Source organism: Ochotona princeps, chromosome 20 (assembly GCF_030435755.1).
Source record: "Ochotona princeps isolate mOchPri1 chromosome 20, mOchPri1.hap1, whole genome shotgun sequence".
NCBI classification, from domain to species: Eukaryota; Metazoa; Chordata; class Mammalia; order Lagomorpha; family Ochotonidae; genus Ochotona; species Ochotona princeps.
Window position 1 is genome coordinate 36597551 of NC_080851.1, and position 19708 is coordinate 36617258.

Genomic DNA, 19708 nt, shown 5'->3' on the forward strand with positions numbered 1-19708 from the left:
GGTAGAAAGGGATGAGAGTTGTCACCTGCCAGTAGGGAATTAAGGATTAAATGGAATGACAAGTGTATAAGTAACCCATGCATTTTGTTGGTGGTGTAACAATGACTGACTCTGCAGGGCTTACGCATGTCATAGTACATCTTGCCTTAATATTTTTGTTGCAAAATCTTACGTGAAGTCTAGGCTTGGTATTGATAGACTATGCGACTCTCTCCCTCCCAATGTTTCGTGGTACCCTCGGCCTCAGAGGCTTTCCCATCCGTTGCCTTTGAGACCTCTGCCCACTCCGCTCATGTAGAGAAAATGGAGTTTTCTCCCTCCATCTCCTGCCCCCTCATCCTTTGAATTCTTGTTATTCACCACCGTTGCCTGCATCATTTTTTTTTCCTTCCTTCCTTCTCCATCTCACCCCATCTTACCGGCTGCCATTAATACATTGTTCACCTCATGACCAGTGTAATAGCTGATTACCACAGCTGAGGGTTTGGTTTGGATTTATGTTTGAAACCCAAGCATTATAGGCAACTTGATTGACCAGAAAATGACATCACATTTCAAGTCAACAAGTCCTTCCTTAAAATATGCCGAAATTACATCAGTGTACTGCAGGTGTTTGTGATTTTTATCAGAGTGAGTGATTAATGTAATGACCAAATGAATTATAATGCATACATTGATATCGTTGATGAATACAAACTTTCTGCATCAACAAAAAAATATAGGGTGAATAATGAAGATAATGTCAAAAATACAATCATAGTTTCTAGAAACAAAAAAACTCAGATAAGTAATTTAGCATGAAAAGATGGTTCAATATGTGAAACCCTGGACTGCCTGTTTTCAAATTCAAAATCTTACCCAAGTGCAGCAAATATGATACATCTCTTAAAGATTTAAGTTCAGAGAGTTGTCATGTTTCCTCTAGTTGGAAAAGAAGATTACAAATGATGTAATTCCAAGGAAGTGAAAAATTTGAGAAGCAGGTCAGCGAGCTCCATTGTCAGTGCACTTTGTGGAATGTTCTAGGCTCATCACCTTGGCAAAGCCTTTCATGTTTTCCTATCCAGTGAACCTTTGGAAAGTGAATGCCCAGTTGATTTGTGTCTTCTGTGATGTGTTCTTTGACAGAGCTTGTCATTTGTATCCTGCATAAGCTCTGTGATAACGGCCTTCCCAGGTATTCACTGCCGGCGTGACAGGAAACATCGTCCTAAAGCAGCCCGATCATGAGGCTGAGTCATTTCTGTTTGCAGAGAAGGAAAAGCTACACAGACGTAGCAGGGGGTCTCAGAGAGGGTCAGCAAGACTGCCCTGACATTTATTTAATTGCACTGGAAAGGCCGACTCTGCAGAGAGGAGAGGCACGCAGACGGGTTCTTCCATCTGCAGGTTCGCTGCCTGGATGGCTGCATGACCAAAGCTGAGGTATCTGAACTCAGGAGCTTCTTCCAGGTCTCCCCCGCAGGTGCAGGGTCCCAGTGCCCTGGGACGTCCTCCACTGCTTTCCCAGGCCACCAGCAGGGAGCTGGATGGGAACTGCAGCAGCCGGACACGAACTGGCGCCCATATGGGATGCGTACACTTGAAAGTAGAGGATTAGTCAGCATTGTGGAGGTCTTCATTACACCGTGTCCAGCTGCAAGCAGCTCGGCCTTTTCGAAGGCCAGCGACAAAACCCCAGTCCTGTCCCTCAGCTTTACAACAACGTGCAGCACCCCGAGCGCCCAGGGGCTCCCCCAGGCACGCACAATGCGCTCCCCTCTTCACTGGGAATGGCTCTTGGGGGCGCAGCTGCACTGCGGGGCGTTCTCCTGGTCTCCTCACTGAGCTGAGGAGGCTGCGCGGCTGCGGGGCATGCGCAGAGCCCACAGCGCCTTGGGCAAACGCCATGTTCGAGAAGGAGCGTGTTCTGGGCTGCCGGAGAGGCTTCTCGAACCGGCCCTGTGAGGCGGTTGTGGATTCTCCTCACTGGGCTAATTCAGGCCTCTGCCGCCCAGGAACTCTGCAACTTGGGATTTTATGCCCTGTGTCCCAGGTAACAGCTCGGACTTGAGTGTGCATAGGAAGCTTCGGGTTCCTTCTGTGAGGAGATTATTCCAGAAGTTCTCTAGGAGCACTACCAGCTTGCGCCGTGCGAGCGAAAGAGCAGAAATGGGACTGAATATTGATTGTCCCTTCTTGGTGGGGAATCTCTAGATTCTCCGAGGTCAGTACTCTTGCTTCATGCCCGGAGCTGGTCGGACCTGCTGTTCTGTATGACATACATGTAAACACAAGGAATTTTCAATATGATTATTAAAGCTGCAGGGCATAATCATTTTACTCCGTAGCCGAACGCACAGAATTTCTGTTCGGATGTGGAGTTCAAGCTATTCATGTGTCCATTTGCTGTACCCCCTGCCCTTTGTATTTACAAGTGTTGAAAACTAGCAACTTTTGTTACAGTAAAGGTTTGTGTTTTAAACATAATTTTCTCCATAACGTTTGTTGAGGAAAATGGCAGTCTAGCATAGTTCAATTTCTTTCGAGTGATATGTTACTTAGAATGAGAAATGTTTGAATGTATGTCCAGATACCTTAGAATAACTATTTAACTAACTAAAAAGTTAAGTCTGCGAAGTGTGTGTGTGTGTGTGTGTGTGTGTGTGTATTATGTATATACGGGAAATACTTAATCTTTCTATCGGTATTCTAATAACTGAATTTCATGCATTGTAAATTTGGTGGGTAATATTACCTCAAAAAAGAAAAAAAAGCCATTAGAAATGTTTTATAAAATATTCCACAATAGAACCCCCAAAGTTGTGACTTTTTTTTTTTTTTTTTAGTAAATTACAGTTATTGGGGAAAGGGGAAAAAATGCTTGCCCAGAAGTAGACATTGGAAGTCACACCTCTGCAACAGGAAGGCTAAATTAGTTCAGCCATTCAAAACTCACGTAATACGTAGTGTTTAATTTCAGTTTTTTCCATTGTTTTTGCATAATTTTCATTTTACTCATGTAGAGCTCAGTTTAGACGCAGGGTTGAAGTTGAATGAGGTGGTAAAGGCGTTTACCTTGGTGCAGTGGCCCAGTGACTTAGGAAAAAGGCTGCTCGTCTGAGGACTTCGGGAAAGACCTGTGCCACAGAATCCCACTGAATGCCATCTGAGAGAGCCTGGTGGTGTTTGCACAGCCGTGTTTTGCATTTCAGTGAAAACATTAGCCTCCACGGAACCGTCCTCTTACAGCCCATGAGAGGCTGAGGTGCCTAAGCAGTTACACAGTCGTCTCCCCATTAAAAAGAAAATGGTGCCTTTAAAATTAAAACCCTAAAATGTGATTTTAACAGTTTGGTGCAGTTTTATTTAATCATGATAATAAAAATAATAAACCCTTATAGGAGAAGAAAATCAAACAATCTTCAGAGAAGAAACCAGAGGTACATTGTTTGTTGTAGATATGGCCAAGTGGCCTTTACCTTATTTGTATGTATTTTCATGTATTTAATCTCTATCGGAACAATTAGATACAGCCTTTTCACTGTTTAACATGTTAAGGTTTAAACTTGTAGTGCTTTAATAAAATGGATATATGACTTAAAATTTTTTTTATAATTTATTGAAAATAAAGCTGATGATAGGTTTAGGCAAGCGTAAAACCAATATGAGATTCAATTAACACATCTTCCAAAATCATACTAGTTACACACCTGTTTAGCATCTTTTACTTCCTCCTAGTAACTTGTGTGGTATATATCAACATTCCAGCTCTAGGGAACTGTTCTCGCTGGGTAAAACAGCTTCACTAAATCACCATGGCTCTTCAGTTGGCCTTAACATCGTCTTAAGGAAGTTGTGGCAATCGACAAATAAGAAACTTGCTTAAAAGCACAAGTCTTGGGATGTGTGTCTGAATTCGGTGTTTCACACTCCAGGAAGTAGAGTTAATACTGACTTGATTTCCGTTCCCTAAGAACTGGATTACGTAGAGATAGAAAGGATAAGTTTTTTTTTTTTATTTATTTATGTTTATTGGAAAGGCAGATATACAGAGAGGAGAAGAGACAGAGAGGAAGATCTTGTGTCCAGTGATTCACTCCACAGCTGGCCGGAGCTGAGCCGATCCATAGCCAGGAGCCACAAGCCTCTTCTGAGTCGCTCACATAGTTGCAGGGTCCCAAGACTTTGGGCCGTCCTCGACTGCTTTCCCAGGCCCCAAGCAGGGAGCTGGATGGGCAGTGGGGCTGCCAGGATTATAGCCATTGTTTATATGGGATCCCAGTGCTTGCAAGGTGAGGACTTTAGCTGCTAGGCTACTGCACCAGGCCCAAAGTTTTTATAATGACAGTTTAGGTTTCCATTGTTTGGCCAGTTTTTAGAGAATCCTCAGTGTGTCTAAAATCTGGTTGCTGGAAAGGCCTGGAGCATTTGGCAGTGCTCTTTCAAGCTCCTTGGGGTGGTGCCAAAGGCAAGGGCTTCTGCGTGAATTGGGCTGAATTCTTGTCCACAGGAGCACCTGCTCTCATGTTCATCAACTCTGTCACCAGCAAAGCCAGCTCTCTTTTTGTGGCTTAGCCCATTCAGCCACAAGGAAAAGGGTTGCTAGTGTCCCAGGCTCGTTTCCTCACTTTCTATGCTAATTGAACCACTGCCAGGGTATCCTGGAGACAGAATCAACGCGAAGTTTAGCGTGAGCTATTTGTGTGCTGTGTTTATAGAGGTTGACTTAATTATAGTCCCGTCTACGTTCGTGGTCTTTGCTACCCCCTTCCCTCTCCTCCCCCTTTCCTCTTTTTCTCTGGGCTGCCCTGTTGGTTTTGTTCTGGAAGCAGTTAGATTTGTTGTTGCAAAACCAGATACTTCCATAGAAAAATTATACTACATAATTCCTTTTTGTTTTGCCTCAAATTAAGAGAAACAAGTTAATTCAGTGTTGGTCTCCCATTGGATGAGAAACATTGATCATTCGTTTCTTATAAGGATTCGTGTCCCTTTGCTTTTTGTTTTAATTGGTCTGGCATGTGAATGAATTTAATTGGAAGGAATTCCAAATGGATTTTGCACCAGATTAGGGATAAAGATAAAATAAGTATTTTTGTAAAATTAATTTGATCATGCTATGCATCTACTATGAATAACCCAATTCATATTTCCCCTGTAATTTCACAGTACAGTAAGACAACTTCACATTTGTAAATATATTTCTTGTGACTTATTGGTAAAATTTTAGAAAAAGAGAGAAACTTTATTTTTGTTTTGTTTGAGTTTGAGAGCTTACAGACAAGTAGAAGTGAACCGTTCTGGTCTTATGTCCTTAAAGAGCTAGAAAGTTGACTGTATTCATAGAATAAGTGGTGTCTCAGAATATCCAGCTACAGAGAATATTTTTGTAACCTCTGTTGTAAGTGTTGAATTGACATATCTATACCTGCCTCTTTCCTTTGTGATTAATATAATGACTTGCCAAATATAGTGTAGAGTGTCTGAGCGGAATAGAATTACAGGAATCTGTGCATGGCAGGGAAGACAAGTTGCAGCCATCTGCAGCCACTGGCCCCTCTCTCGTTGCGCCTCATGCTCCGTTATGCATGAGGAACCCACGTGCCTTTTCATTGCAGCCGTAGACTTTTAATCCTTGATTAGTGTTTTCAATATTCTCTCACGCACACAGCTTCTTTATTTTCTTTGTGTTTGATTTTTCTTTTTTCTCTGCTGCGAAACAAAATTAGCAGTCAATCACAGCAGTAGCTCTTTTCTGTTGAGATGACTGGTAAATATATTAGTTTCTCATTGAATGATTAATCACGTGTGATTGAAAAAAAAAAAAAGGAAAATATCTCTTTTCTTGGAATCCAGTTAACTGTGTCAGCATTAGCACGGTCTTGGCATGGAAAGCTTGGATCACACTGTCCCACCGATCTTTGAATGCTGAGTATAATTCCTGTCAGATAGAGAATCTTTGAATGCATGCCTCAAAAGTAGGAACATTTCCATAGGGTTCCGAGTTGGGATATTTGGATGTCTCTGAGCCAAGTTGTGTTTGTCAGCACTTTACCAAAAATGTCTTTCTGTTGCTTGTCTTTATTAAGCAAACTGTATCAGAAAACTGCCTCTGATTTGGACAGAATAATCAGACTTGCAGTCAGGAATTACGCTTACGTGGCTCTAATCGGTCTGAGGGCTGGAAAATGCTGACTAAGCATTTCTCCACATAATTCGTCCTTGTAATTCCAATTTTGCCATGTTTTCAACTAGTATTTGACATTTATAGTCCTATGTGCTATCTTTAACACTTGGAGCAAGGAGCTACAGCCAGTTACCAAAGGAGGGGTATAAACTAAATAGAAATCTGTGCCTGTATGGAATCCGGAATGTATTCGATTACACTTAATGCTGATATTGAGCAGGGGGCGATGTTGCGGTCCAGATGGTTACTCAGCCACCTGCAAGGCTGGCTTTCCACATGGATAAGTCACACCAAGTCCTAGTTGTTCCTTTTCCGATGCAGCTTCTTGCATGAGATGCTCGTGGAAGAAGGCCCAAGTGGTTTGGCTTCTCCCTGATCCCCACCTTTGTAGTTGTTGCCGTTTGAGGAGTGAACCAACACATGGAACATGTATATATCTCCTCTTCCTTCCTTCCTCTTACTTTCCTTTCCCTTCTCTTCCCTTCCCTTACTGAGCCAGGAGCTTCTTCCGGGTCTCCCACGTGGGTGCAGGGTCCCAAGGCTTTGGGCCGTCCTTGACTGCTTTCTCGGGACACAAGCAGGGAGCTGGATGGGAAGTGGAACAGCTGGGATTAGAACCGGCGCCCATATAGGATCTCAGTCATGCGATGCCAAGGATTTTAGTCACTAGGTTATCTCGCTGGGCCCTCTTTCCTGTTTGTTGATGTTCTGCCTTTCAAATGAAAGAGTATGACAAGAAGGTTAATTTTAAAACACTTAGTTTTTTGCTTTTAGTCTGTATTTCTTCCAGATAGCAGACGCACAAACCGTCTTGTTTTCTGTTTGCTCCCTCAGGATGCCTCGATTGCACATCGATTTCATATCATGCGAGAAAAGCACCCCGAGAAGTTCAACAGCAGGTAAGGAAAATATTGCATCATAATTTAGTGACTGTTGATGAATTCAGCCTTGAAAAAGCCACTGCCTGGCGTATTTCTCCACCTGGGGTAGGCTCAATATGTGTTTAAGTATTTAAAACAAAAATACAATGCCATTTTTCCCTGTAGATTTTATTGGGACTAAAATGGGGAATACAGCGTGTTCATCTCTGTGCTATTCTCCTATGCTGTATAAAATGACTTCAAATATAAGTTAAAAACAATGGCTTATTAACATATTTCAGGTATCTTTACACGCTGTTGTGTAGCCTAGCAGCCGTCTGTAACTGTAAGGAACATTAGGGCACCAGCGTTGCTAAAGCCAAGTGAGTGTGCCTTGCGCAGGCCTCACATACACACTGCGGTTCCAACTCCATCCCGCAGGGCCTCATTCAGTGTAGACTAGACCAGAGCAAGGTCAATGCCATGCAAAACTCTTAGCACTGTTTCCTCTTTGTGAAAAGCCTTGACAGATGAAAGTGCTTCTCCCCTAATAGCAGCAGCAGGCGCTTTTTCCTCTCCAAAACGTGGCCCAGTGATGATGGTAGTTGCTGAGGAGTTTCATTTTTGTCATCCGCTGGTATACTGGCATACCTTTTCGTCCTTCAGGTTCACAACACATAAAGCACTAGGAAAGGATGTTTTCACACTTGCTCTAGATTTTTCTGAACTATCAATTGATATATGCTGTGTTATGTAAGAACCATCACAACAAATACTTCCATGTTATTGAAATCCTATCTGATGTTTCGTTACATTTACCCGTTTAAGTGATTTGTAAAACAAGTAACACTGATTTCTCTTACGTATTGTAGGTGTGGTCTTGAGTTGTTTCTCAGCCTGCGAACCACGAGTTGTGACTTTTTGGATTGGCTTATTCTCTCATGGTTCACAAAGGCAAAACTGACTGAAAGAAAAGGAGTGACTATTGTATATGTGAATGATCATATAACATACTTAGAAAGTTTCACAAAAATATTATCGTTTGCTTCTAGATAATTGGAATGAATGAGTGTGTGTGTGTTTTGATTCTATTTGAATTGGGCTGCAAGTGAATTTCAAGACGAAGCCAGATCAAATTTAATTACATTTTGGAACATAGTGGTTTTTATTATATGTGGAACAAGCAGGTATTTTTATTTTACGTGAGTTAGTTTCTGCGACATCCATAAAATAAGTTGAATTCATAAGGAAGTCATACTCACTGTATAGATCTCAGCCGCTGCAGTTCTCGAATGTTCTAAAAATGAAGGGGTGACTATTAGTGTGTGTGAGTGTATGAGGAATGAATTCATGTGGTCTGTGCATGACCAAGTGTCAGTTCATGAGGCCCTCATGAGTTCGCAGATTAAAGGGTTAAGAGAGCAGGAGGGAAATTGCTTGGAAAATGCAGCGTTCAGTGTTCCAAGCTGCAGTTGGGTAGTCTAGAATCCCACACAAGGCTTTGCAAGTGTCAGGTGCACAAACTGCGGGAGCTGAGCAGCCTCTGTGGCCTCACATCGCTGCCCCAGTTAGGCTGGGGAGATGGCACCTGCCCAGGAGAAGGAGCGCTGAGCACTGGGCTGGGGAAGGAGGGAGTACAGCCACACAGGTGAAGATCAAGCTTGACAACCTGCACACCTGTACAGGGGCCAACGTTTATGTCTTCTCTGAGTGCCACGGGCGAAAGGCTCTTTTTATGCAAAATAGTTTAAATTCTTCTTAATAATAAAATTATTACTCATATCTACCCATTTATTTTTATTATCAGTGACACTACCACTTCATTATATTCATCACTGTCTAATATGTGGTTAAATGCCATTGACAATAATGCATTTTTAAAAGATTTACTTGTTTTTTATTACAAAGATATACAGAGAGGAGGAGAGACAGAAAGGAAGACCTTCCTTCTGATGACTCACTCCCGGAGTGACTACTATGGCTAAGCCAGTCTGAAGCCAGGAGCCAGGAGCCTCTTCCAGGTCTCCCATGCGGGTACAGGCTCCCAAGGCCTTGGGCCGTCCTCGACTGCTTTCCCAGGCCACAAGCAGGGAGTTGGATGGAAAGTAGAGCTGTTGGGATTACAGCCGGTGCCCATATGGGATCCCGGGCACGATTAAGGTGAAGACCTCAGCCGCTAGGCCACCGTTCCGGGCCCAACAATAATGCATCTGTATGTCCCAACATTTTTATCAGCTGTAAAACTGCATCTCATTGAAACATCTTGGTGGAGGTGAAGCAAGAAAATATCTTACAAATAAATTCCAGGAATGTTTCACTTGAAACAATAATAGCAACAAATGTCACCTGGAATGTCACAGAGTCACATGTCTCCATTGTGACTTGAAAGAATGCTGAGTGTCTAACAGATACTCAGCATGCTACTGGCCAACTGTTTAAGTTTTTAACACTGAAATTCTGTAACTACCAAGCCAGTTACTCATGTATGTTTCAACTGATAAATTTGTGGATTGTCTTTTCTCAGAGTTCCAAGAATTTATGTAGCTTCCCAAATCATAAAGCATCATGTTCAGGACTTGAGAAATTTCTGGTAAATTTACTTGAGGAAGACATGTTGTAAGCAAACGTACAAGGGCAGATTTTCCGATTTTAACATGGAGACAGGCTCTGCCATAGCATGCGCTCATATTTCCAGGAATTTGCAGATGGATTATTTTAAGTGTCTCTAATAATGGCATTTCGGATCAGATCTCTTGTCAGAGTAAATCATGTGCCATTAATATTATCTTCTAGCATGCTCACCTTGAAATTCATTTATATTTTAGAGAACCTGATGTTTCTAACATTATCTTAAGGAAATTAATTACCAAAATACAGTGCTGCTGCTCTCTGTACGTCTTCGGACAGAAATTGAAGGAACTGGGGAAGGTAATGATTTTTCCGGTGCTTAAGAGTGGAGAGCTTTATATCGGATCCTTTCCAAATTTTTCTCTAGATCTGAGTTAACTATTAAAAGAAAGCATACTTTTCAACATTTAAGCTTTAAGATCTTCCTCAAAAGCGAATTTAAGCGAATTTAAGCGAATTTAAGTATGTTAGACTTATGGTGAAACACTCTAAGGTACTTACATTAATGTGCTATGAAGTCCTCAATTGCATAACATAGTCTTACTTAAATACCTGCTTTTTATATATATACACACACACGTTATATACAATCAAATTTGTATATATAGTATATATGTGATATTATATATATCATATACAAATTTGTGCTCCTAGAGTATACCACTGCTAGTTCTATTTACAATGTTGATATTAATGAATGTTTATCTATACCACTGACAAAGATGGCCACCAGAATTGTGAGTTTAGAAAAAATTGCAAAATATTGCTAAACTGCATGAATAAATTAAGGACTTGCAGTTAACACACAAAATGGAACTGGCTACAGCAAAACAGTGATGACCCCGCCACCCTTATTAAGAATTGTAATCACAGCATTTTTTCAAAAATTCAATTCAGATTCTCAACATATAACACTTTAAGGCATTTTTTGTTGTTGTTGTTTTGTAAGGAACGTAATGTAGCAAGCACTGATGTCCGGAGACATAGTAATGTTACTTCATTGTGTCCCTACAACTTATATAAAAATATCTGGTGTCTGACTGCCTGAGTGTGACAAAGAGCTTTTTCACTCTACTCGTGGGGGTGTGGGTGTGGGTCATCTCTGCAATTTGGTGATTTGATAATTTGCTGCTTTTTTTTTCCTTTAAGGAATCTATAACAGAAAATTAAAATTCATGTGCAAACTTAAGTTAGGCATTTCAGTTCATATCTATGTGATGGCTATCTTCAACTTATGACAGAAAGGATCACAAATTTGGACAATAGTGTGTATTTCAGAAGAACACTTTTTCTTTCGGCAGTGCTGGCATTTTGGGTGGGAGGAGTTATTGTATGTTTTGTGAGCTAATGGAACAGATTCCTCTTTCCTGTGGGGTTTTAGTAACCGCAAGGAGTTCAGAATACATGGATACTCAATAGATACTTATTCATTCAAATATGTATTCTTTCAGGGTCTATTGGTCTTCCAAGTATCTTACTGCTTTTCTAGTCTGTGCTTTCAATAGCGCATGAAATTTTACCGGAAAAATTAGAGTTATAACATGTTGAAAATGATTCTTGAGTTTATCTAACTGCTTTTCAGATGCTACAGTATGTTTTTAGTTCTCCCAACCTTTACGTGCTTAACCTCCAAGTACTTGAAATGTTAATTGAATCTGGCAATAGAAATCTATAAGCACCAATAATAAGTAAATGTACTTACTCATAGATTAGTTTTGTGATTCTTGTTATCCTTACAGGTTAGTAATAAGTAATTATCAACCAAGTATTAATATCCGTCTAAGGCTAGTGTTTCCCTGAAGCCTAAATACAAGGTGTTATCCTGATACATTGATATCTTAGTTTTGCACACCTGTGATGTTAGCTATATGCCAAAATGAAAACATTAGGTTTTTATAAATGATATCAGTTTGGAGTTATTTTATTAAAGTAAGTATTTTATTAGAGTAGCTTTTATTCATATTGATTTTGAGGTGCTGAACCAGTATCATATACTTTTAAATCTGAGCTGTGTGTGTGCATATGTATTTGATGAAATGATATGCATGAAGAACTACAATCACCAAGTTAAGAATACTGAACTCAGGGCTGACATTGTGGTGTAGTCAGTTAAGCTTTCACTTGCAATACTAGCATTCCGTATGGATGCTGGTTCGAGTCTCAGGTGCTCCACTTCCAGTACAGCTCTCTGCTAATACACCTGGGAAAGTGGCAGAAGACGGCCCAGTGCTTGGGCCCTTGCACCCATGCGGAAGACCTGAAAGAATCTGCAGGCCCCATGCCAGGAACAGCCCCTGCCAGTGCAGCTGTTTAGGGATGAGCAGATGAAAGGTCTGTCCCTTTGTCTCTCCTTTTGTAACCCTGCCTTTCAAATAACTAACTAAATAAATAGCTTCACAAATATAGAAAGAAAACCTACAGATTTCTGATTTATCCTTTAATGTCACAAAGTAGAAGACCACAGATATACAACATTGTTATTTTCAATTAGATAAGGTCCGACTGTTTAGAATGAAATAGATGTGAGCTTAAAATCAAAAGTTTCCAAAAGCATGGAAAGCTGTTGTATCACAACTATTCTATTTCTTATGTAAAGCACTGCTGAGAAATTGTTCCTTTGATTCCAAGAAGATGAATTTCAGGAACATCAAAGCAGCATTAAAATTAGTATAACATATATTAGTATAGTATTTAAATAAGTATATGAATATAAATGCATTCTCTTGTGTACTTGATCTTCTGTAAGAAATTTAGTTACACATTTAATATGAAGCAATTGAAAATTGTCCTCCAATGAATCATGCACCCACAGGGGGAGTTTCGAAAGGTCGCGGGAAACTAATGTGGTCTTTTAAAATGTTTCTTTTCCTCTGTCTGAAAGGCAGAGTGAACGGATGAGAGAAGCATAGTACTTCCCTGTTGATTCCCTGCTTCCTTGCAGTGTGAGTAGCAGAAGAATCCCTGATGGGGTCCCTGTGGCTTGAGCCGTGCTGGCCTGCTGTGGGTCTGGGTGATTCTGCGCTCTGCAGGCCCTAACTAAGGAGTCCCATAGAGCGGAGGGGCATCCCACGGGCTGCTGAACTGAGGCTCGAGGGTACTTGAGGAAAGTAAACTCCTTGCAGAGAGATCTTAGATGTGGGAGGCTGTGTATAAACTGAGGAAGCGTGTGCCATGGTCCGTAGGGAAGAGGGGCCACTGAATTCTGAGAAACACATGCTGAAACACATGCTTCCTGCTGTCCTTACGTGTCTTTTACTTTAGACAAGGAAGAAATGTTCATTTCCTGTTTCTGTTTGCAAAATACTTACATTTTATTAGTACCATTTTATTTTTTCTTAAGATTTATTTATTTTTATTACAAAGTCAGATATACAGAGAGGAGGAGAGACAGAGAGAAAGATCTTCCATCTGATGATTCACACTGACCGCCACGGCCAGTGCTGTGCCGATCCGAAGCCGGGAACCAAGAACCTCTTCCAGGTCTCCCACGCGGGTGCAGGGTCCCAAAGCCTTGGGCCGTCCTGGACTGCTTTCCCAGGCCACAAGCAGGGAGCTGGATGGGAAGTGGAGCAGCTGGGATTAGAACCGGCGCCCATATGGGTTCCCAGGGCGTTTAAGGTGAGGACTTTAGCCGCTAGGCCACGCCGCCGGGCCCTATTAGTACAATTTTCATGCAAATATTTTACAGATTTATATTTTTTCTTTTTGGTTTTGTCTTTTGATTCCCAGTGTTTATATTATTACTTTACATGAATTTCCAAGTGCACTATGCAAAAACTTTGAATACTTCCGTACATAGGCACCCAAACCCACTTCCCAGGCTAACAAATAGCCAGGTTTGTAAAGTAACCGGAATAATTCATACAGATCCCCAAGAACCCCCAAAGTAATCTAAATTGCAGTGTTTACTTACGGGGAAGACTATTACACCGTAAGAAAGCAACCTTTGAAATAATTTCTGCTTACTGTTCTGTCTTCTATGTCTTACAGAGAAACTTTTGGGAAAGGTTCAAAGCATGAAATAATTAATTTCTTAGTCCTTAGAAGCTGATACATTTATATATGCAAAATAAAGATTACGCATGCGTATGAGTATACAAACAAATAAATCTGTGTTAATCAACTTAAAAGGAACAAAGCAAAGATCAGCTTTGATAATAGCTGAAATTATTTCCAAGAATACTATCCTGAATTTATTAATCGTTTTATATTAAAAACACAGGCTCTTGTCCGCTTTGTGTTCAAGCTTACTGCCTAGCTTCACCTTGGTCTTTCTGTGTTCTGGGGCTGGAAGGAAGTCTCTAAATTGATGTAACAATGGGCTTCCTGGGGCGGGGGCTGATGAGCCTTTGATCTGGCTGATGTCTGGGACAGAAACCCTGTCCCTCTGGTTTCCATAGGTAATCTATAGGCTGCCATTTGATGCAAGTTCCGTTGTTTTCTTAACACGGACAAAAGTCAGTGCCGTATGAATTAGTTAATTTAATGGGACGTTCACTGCAAAGTCCATTTTCTAGTAGTTAGAATTTGTTCTATCCATAATTCAATAGAAGCATTTTGATTCCCCTGTAGTAAAGTCCTTTGATTCTTGGTAGAAGCGATCCCAGGAACGGTCTGCAGGACCTCATTGTTAACAGTTCTGTCGAAGGACGGATTAAGGATAAGCTACTTCCATCTGACTCTTTCCAAAGAGTTAATCACCTCATTACAAGGTAATCTTACCTGGGCAGAAATCCCCTGGCATTGCTAATTGGAGCAAATCAGAGGCTCTGTTGCTTCGGAGGCACCTGAACGTGAGTTGCTGATACCTTTCTCTTGGAATACACGTGGTTACACGAGTACATTGAGCATTGTTTTCCTAATGAACACGTCAACTCTAAAATATCCAAATTGAGTAGCTGGTAACTGGACAGAAGCAACTGGCTCCCTCACGTGCATTGCTCTTGAAACAGAAAGCAGGTACTTTTCCTTATATGGAATATTTGTGCAGTTTTTGAGTATGTTTTTGCTTCTATGTGGACAGTGCTTCCATGCAATAGGGGCGCTTCCCCAAGTGACTCTTGTTTTTTCTGTGTGTGTGTTTTGTTTAAGACTTATTTATTTTCATGGGAAAGTCAGATTTTCAGAGAGAAGGAGAGACAGAGATCTTCCATCTGCTGCTTTACTCCCCAGGTGGCCGCAAAGGCGGCATCGCCTATCCGAAGCCAGGAGCCAGGAGCTTTTCCCAGGCCACAGCAGGGAGATGGAGGGGAAGTGGAGCAGCTGGGATATGAACTGGCACCCGAATGGGATCCTGGCGCATGCAAGACTAGTAATCTAGCCACTAGGCTAATGTGGCATTCCCGCAAGCGACTCTTATATCCCTATGTGTTGATATGCATTAACTATAAAATACAAGAAATATTTCAGTAGGTATGTTTCTAATGCATATTAAAAGCAGAAACATAAACCTTAGCTGTGAATTTTTCATTTTTTTAAAGATTTATTTATGTTTATTGCAAAGTCAGATATACAGTGAGGAAGAGAGACAGAGAGGAAGATATTCCATCTGCTGATTCACTCCCCAAGTGAGCCACAACGTCCAGAGCTGCACTGATCTGAAGCCCAGAGCCCGGAGCTTCTTCCAGGTCTCCCACATGGGTGTAGAGTCTCAAGGCTTTGGGCCGTCCTTGACTGATTTCCCAGGCCACAAGCATGGAGCTGGGTAGGAAGCGGGACCGCTGGGATTAGAACCGATACCATATCCTGGTACGTTCAAGGAGAGGACTTTAGCCACTAGGCTATTGTGCCGGACCCAAATTTTTAATTTATTTTCTCACAATTAACTTAGTTTGTCAGATTTCTGTTTGGACTTTGATGAGACGGTCCTGGAAATGCCATAACATTTGCGTTTTATATTTTGTTTGACAGACAATAATGGCGTCAGAAACGCATCGTTGAGAGAATAGGCAAGGTATCCCAACTGCAACTGCTTCTTAACAAATTCTTTGACTCCATAGAACATTCTGTTTGCTCCCATTTCCAAAACTGCCTCTGCTTCCTGCAGGCCTCACTGACAGCCTCCTAGGCTCTTCAGGGGTCCCGAGGTCCCTTCAACAGCAAGCTGATGCCAGGTTTGTTATCTTGCTGTGGCAACATCTCACTCCCTCTCAGCATAATGAATCACTTGTAAAACCTCCATTGGGTGATGTGTGTGGGGCAGAGACACAAACAGGGACCGGAGATGACTTCTGTGTCCAATGCAGCCTGGGCCTCGCTTGAGATCATGTCATGGTTGGGTATTCGTGGCTGAAATCCCGTAGGGACAAGCTTACTGTTGGTACCGATGCTCTCAGCATATCTGCTTACTAGTAGCTTTTCCTTGAGGCCTCAGCTTTCAAACAGGTTAGCTGATCTGCAAAAGCCAGTGCCCCAAGAGAATAGGCAAAAGCTTTGTGACCCTCTCTGCCTCCCCTTTCAACAAGGGCTTTCGCTGGGTTGAAGCTATCCCGGGCTTCTCCAAACACAAAGGGAGAGGCCTCCTTGCGCAGTGCAGGGGATGGCAGAGCATGGCCTAACACCAGCACCTGGGCCTTTGGAAGAGGAGTGATAGTAGCCTGTGCCCAGGGAGGTTGCATGCAGTTGGGTAAGATCCCACACCACACAGCATCTTCTTTAAGGGCTCCTGCGAGCCGGGAACAGCTTTCCTTACCTGGAATTTCAGTCTGTCCTGGGACTGGCTGTGGCCATTTCATGGACTGATACCTGCTGAGTAGCCACTTCCTAAGGCCATTTTAGGATTTTCTTAGAATTTGTGGATGATTAATAATTTGAAATATTACTTGGTGTAATATTAATTACTTCATATGTTTTGATTGACCTGCCTACCCCGTTACCAGAAATGCCCGGTGGGTTCTTTCCTCAGCTTAGTATAGAAATAAAAGGCCGGGAATCTGTTGCAGACAGAAAAGTTTATTTGCGAAGGGTCCAGGTGAGCAGGGCAGGGAGTGGGAAGGGGAAAGCACCTCCGCAGAGAAAGCCTGGAGGTGGGTGCCTCTCCAAAGGGGGAGGGAGAGACACCAAAGGTTTGACGAAGGGTCTTGGGATTTTAAGTGTTCTTTGACCCCTGCTTGTTGGGTGGGAGCCTACAGGTAAGATGTTCCCCATTGGTGGCCTCTTCACTAGTTAGGAAATGGCTGGGCAGTGCTGGTGCCGGCCACCTGAAGGTGTGGCCAAGACCTCAGCAGGCCTGAATGGTCTCAGAGCCCTCTGTTTTCCAGACCCCATTTGAGTAGACGTGGTAGCGCCTAAGCAGGACCGCGTTCCTCAATGATGTCCATCCAAAGACAGTTGGAAATTCCTGACAGCGATTTGAGAAGCAATTTGAAAAGATCACAGTTCTGGCTCTTGGACATCAAAAAGAGACCTAAAAGCATGCGACTTGTGTCATAATTGTGGCTGACAATCATAGTCTCTGTGGTTGATCCAAAGCTATAGAAAAGCTTTATTTAAGATCCTGTGTAAATATTTAAAGATTTATTCATTTTTGATTTGGAAGACAGAGTGTGGACTGGGCCAGGCCAAAGCCTGGGTAACAGAATTAAGTCCAGTTCTCCCACTTGGGTGACAGGGCCGAGTACATGAGCCACAAATGATGCTTCCCAGGGAGCTGTATTTGGGAGGGAACCTGGACCCTTCACTGTGCAGTGAGAGTGTCCCAATGGGTCCTACCTGCTGGGCTAACCCCAGGTCTCCCATTTGACTTGCTATTGTTAAGAACTTGACTACTCTAATACCTCCCTAGAGTAAATCAGTAAATTATGCCTATATAGTAAGTGGTTCTGATAAAATAGTCTACTTAACTTACTCTTTTTCCATTTATTGTTGTTGCTATCATTTTATGTTACAGTTCCATAGGTTCTGGCATTTCCCCTATCTCTGCCCTAACCCACCTCCTGCACTGAGTTCTCCCATATCATTACAACAGCATAGTTCCTCATACACAGTCATAAGTCCATCATTATGGGCATGGACAATGGCAGAGAGTCCAGCATCCCGTTGTCAAGACACATCCCCCAGTTTCACTAGGAGTCCATTCTTGGTCCAGAAGTGGAGATGCACACTGCACTGCATCCTTACAGATGGACGTGTCAGTCTGCACTACACAGTCACTCTACAGCCCCCCAAGCGAGAAGCCACAGAACAAGACCAACAACAGGAAGAATAACAAAAATTTACAATGCCATGAAGTTAAATAACATGTCACTGGATATGACCGTCTCCATTGCACACTTGTTATACATCCCTCAAATGAAAAGCCACAGAACAAAATCAACAACTGCAAGAAAAAGTAGAAGCTTAAAATGCCATGAAGTAACATGCTACTGAATGACTAATGTCTCACTGAAGAAGTAAAAAGGAAATAAAAAACCTTCTTGTAGAAAACAATACTGCTGTATGATATATGAGTCATTGAAGAATTTAATGAGAAAAAAAGTGTTTTCAAGAAATGAAACTAAAAACAAAATCATCAGAGTCCATGAGGATTAGTTTCTGCTGATCTCTGTTGGTGAGATATGTCTCCCGTAGGCAACAATAGATGGGTTTTGTTTTTTTAATCCAGTCTACTAATCTGGATGTTTGATTGATGAGTTTAAGCCATTTACATTCAGGTTTAGCATGAATAGGTGGTGATTTGGTCTTTTGATTTTAACAGTGGGTTGTTAATTGATTGTTAGTCTTCTGTTATTTTACTGGGATGTTCTTCACATTTGCCTTTAGTTTTATATTGCCTTTAAGTATTATTTGTAGGACAGCTTTGGAAGTGGCATATTCTTTTAACTTTACTGTGGAGGAATTTTATTTCAATTTCAAAGACAAACGAAAGCTTTGCTGGGTTCTTTTTTCCGGTCCTGACAATTTTTTTGCTTTTAGAATCTGGAATATGTCACTCCATTCTCTCTGGCCTGTAGAGTTTCCTGTGAGAAATCAGCTGTGGATTTAATTGCCATTCCTCTATATGTCAATCGATTTTTTTCACGTGCACATTTAAGGATCTTTTCCTTATGTTCATTTGAAGAGAGCTTGATTTATCATGTGTTGTGGTGAAGATCAATTTTGGTCAACCCTGTTGGGAGTTCTATGCGCCTCCTGGATGTGGTTTCACAATTCTTCAAATTCGGGAAATTTTTCGTTATTTTTTCATTAAATACATTTGTAAACCCAGCTTCTCTTTCTGCACCTTCTGGAACACTCGCAACTTATATTTGCCCTTTTAATAGTGTCTCTTAATTCTTGAATACTTTTTTATTTTAGCTTGACCCAACTCTGTTTCCAGCTTTTGGATTGTTTCCCTGTTGTTGCAAGAAATATCTTCCAATTCTAAGATTCTTTCTTCTGCCTCTTTCATTCTATAATTGAGACTTTCCACTGAATTTCTGATTTGCTCTGTGTCCTTCATTTGCAATAATTCAGCTTGATTTTGTTTCAGCGTTGCTATTTTCTGTGTGATATATTGCTTAAATTCCTGCCTGTGCTTTTCATTGTTGATAAGAAACTTTATAACAGAGTTTTGAATTCTGTATCCCCCATTTTCTTGATATATTCCTCAATTGACTCTGAGGTTTACAAAGGCTTTTACTGCTTTGAAGGGAAGTCTTCAGTAGAATTCATTGTGTCTCTGTCTCTTCTTTTGCTCTTGGTCATTGTACTTCTGGTTATCAGATTCTTCTCCTTAGGGCAGGTTTCCTAGCTCTGTCACCCACAGGTCTGCAATTTGATTTTCCTTATTGCGGTTGGTACACAATTCTTTGTTTGCAGTCACCTGTGCTACTCCCTCCAGCGAGTTTCAGATCTGGGCTCTTATGTCAGCCTTGCACCATGGTCTCCGTAGCCCCTGCTCCTGGCTCTGCACTCTCCGCCTCCTGTGGTCCTATGCTATTGCTGCACCATTGTCTGTGCAACTTTTCTCCCACTTCTGGTTACTTTTTAATGTGTGCTATTTTAATAAATGCTAAATAAATATCTCTGATAAAACTAGTGATTAACTGTAAGTTGTGCCCGATGATTCTCC

At 41.6% G+C, this 19708-nt stretch overlaps 1 protein-coding gene across 1 annotated transcript in view; it reads left to right on the forward strand.

The window, feature by feature from the left end:
- The window catches only part of DGKB (diacylglycerol kinase beta), a 633251-nt gene that overhangs the window by 357297 nt on the left and 256246 nt on the right, over positions 1–19708 (forward strand). The window contains exon 20 of the mRNA XM_036493711.2: positions 7004–7068. Coding sequence (XP_036349604.2) covers positions 7004–7068 — 65 coding nt within the window. The remainder of the gene's footprint in view (positions 1–7003; positions 7069–19708) is intronic.